The 2,500-nt window shown below is 25.4% G+C and overlaps 1 protein-coding gene and 1 pseudogene across 1 annotated transcript; one reads left to right on the plus strand and one right to left on the minus strand.

Annotated features, from left to right (window-relative positions):
* The first annotated feature begins 85 nt into the window (after positions 1-85).
* On the plus strand, positions 86-1,404 carry LOC128962021 (aldehyde dehydrogenase, cytosolic 2-like). The gene is made up of 3 exons (XM_054308341.1): positions 86-191; positions 717-872; positions 1,178-1,404. Exons 1-3 carry the CDS (start codon positions 86-88, stop codon positions 1,402-1,404), a joined length of 489 nt encoding a protein of 162 aa, XP_054164316.1.
* Positions 1,405-1,880: 476 nt separating this feature from the next.
* Positions 1,881-2,500, minus strand: part of LOC128962022 (aldehyde dehydrogenase 1A1-like) — a 7,870-nt pseudogene continuing 7,250 nt past the window's right edge.

Raw genomic sequence — 2,500 nt, forward strand, 5'->3', positions numbered from 1 at the left:
GAACAGGTATTATATTATAAATATATATAATGAATAAAATAAAATTTATGATAATTATATTTTTTATATAATCTTTATTATACATATGGCCAGTTTGATATTGGAGGTTGTTCGGTTATGCCAAACAGCTGGCCGAGCACTGGCCGAACACAGATGCGGGATACAGTTTTTTAACGGCTCTACACGCGCCAGTTGGCTGCTATCAGTGGTGCTCATCGCTGAGTAGCAAATCGCCGCTTATTATATTTCCGGACACCGATATCGATAGTGCAGTATTAGAAGCGGTAAACTAAATGATATGAGAAAATTAATTAATTTATTATTAGATATTATTAGATATTATTAGATATTATTAGATTTTATTAGATATTATTAGATATTATTAGATATTATTAGATATTATTAGATATTATTATTATTAGATATTATTATTATTAGATATTATTATTATTAGATATTATTATTAGATATTATTATTATTAGATATTATTATTATTAGATATTATTATTATTGTTATGCCGTATTAGAAGCGGTAATTGTAATTGATATCAGAAATTTAATTTAATTAATTAATTAATAATACATATTATTATTATTATTTAAAATAAATTAGCACCAGGCAGCATTTTATTATCAAGGTCAAACCTGTGTTGTAAACCGGGCCGTATTTATGTTCACGAATCGATATACAATAAATTTGTCGATAAATCGGTAGAGTTGGCCAACAAATTGGTAGTGTTGGGCAATCTGTACGATCCGTTAACAAAATTTGGTCCATTAATCGATGGCCGACAATATGAAAAAGTAATGTCAATGATAGAGACGGGTGTCCGGGAAGGCGCCCGACTAATGACTGGTGGCAAACGATGGGGTACTCAAAGGATACTATATTGAGCCCACTGTGTAATATATATTGAATATACCGAAAATATTTCTATATATATATATTCTATAAATTTCTATATATATATATTCTATAAATTTCTATATATATATATATATATATATACATATATTCTATAAATTTCTATATATATATATATATATTATTCTATACATTTCTATATATATTCGATATAATAGTTTTGCCGACATCGAGGACAGTCATACTATAGCCAGGGAGGAAATTTTTGGACCGGTTCAATAGTATACATAAGTTTAGTACAATCGACGAAGTGATTGATAGGACAAATAACAGTGACTACGGTCTGAATGCCGGTGTCTTTACCGATGATATCAACAAAGCACTGGTAGTCGCCAGTGAACTGCAAGTAGGAAAGGTAGCCATCAATATGCACAGTTCGTTTGAGTGCAGATGCCGTTTGGCGGTTGCAAACAATCAGGATTTGGCCGAATATTCGGTAAAGACTGTCTACAAGAGTATCTCGAAGTCAAATCGGTAATAAAATTCGATGTTATTTTAAAAATAGAAAATTTGTTTTTTATTTATTTTTTAATAATTTAGGTAATCATCAAAATAAACGATAAAAATTTGTAAGGAAATAATTTTAATAGATTTAAAAAAAATAATTATTTAATTATAATAATAATAATAATATTTAGAATTTAATTATATATATATAATATCAATAGTCGAAATCAAAGTCAAGTTTTAAGATAATCTCATTTAATTAACTACAATATAATTAATTAATTATTTATTTTATTGTAACTAGTACAATTAGTAATTATAAAATTGTTTTCATTGTAACTAGATGAATAATACAATAAATTTAATAAATTTAAAACAATATTTTTTTTGGTTATTATAATGTTTTTATTTATATTTTTAATTTTTAAAATTTATTATATTTATAAATAATTAAATAAATAAATTTTAAAATTATATATTAAAATAATTACAAAGTATTACAAATATTTATTCTTGTAAGTTTTTATCGTTTATTTTGATGATTACCTAAATTAATTAAAAATTTGTAAATTAAAACATTTTATAAAAAATAAATTAAAAAAAATTTATTACCGATTTGACTTCGAGATACTCTTGTAGACAGTCTTTACCGAATACTCGGCCAAAACCTGATTGTTTGTAACCTCCAAACGGCATCTGCACTCTAAACGAACTGTGCATATTGATGGCTACCTTTCCTACTTGCAGTTCACTGGCGACTACCAGTGCTTTGTTGATATCATCGGTAAAGACACCGGCATTCAGACCGTAGTCCTGTTATTTGTCCTATCAATCACTTCGTCGATTGTACTAAACTTAATTATACACTGAACCGGTCCAAAAATTTCCTCCCTGGCTATAGTATGACTGTCCTCGATGTCGGCAAAACTATTATATCGAATATATATAGAAATGTATTGAATAATATATATAGAAATTTATAAAAAATATATATATAGAAATTTATAAAAAATATATATATAGAAATTTATAGAATATATATATATATATATATAGAAATTTATAGAAAATATATATATATAGAAATTTATAGAAAATATATATATAGAAATTTATAGAAAATATAT

Source organism: Oppia nitens, unplaced genomic scaffold (assembly GCF_028296485.1).
Source record: "Oppia nitens isolate AA-2021 unplaced genomic scaffold, nextdenovo-longstitch-racon4-pilon3 scaffold64_pilon_pilon_pilon, whole genome shotgun sequence".
NCBI lineage: Eukaryota > Metazoa > Arthropoda > Arachnida > Sarcoptiformes > Oppiidae > Oppia > Oppia nitens.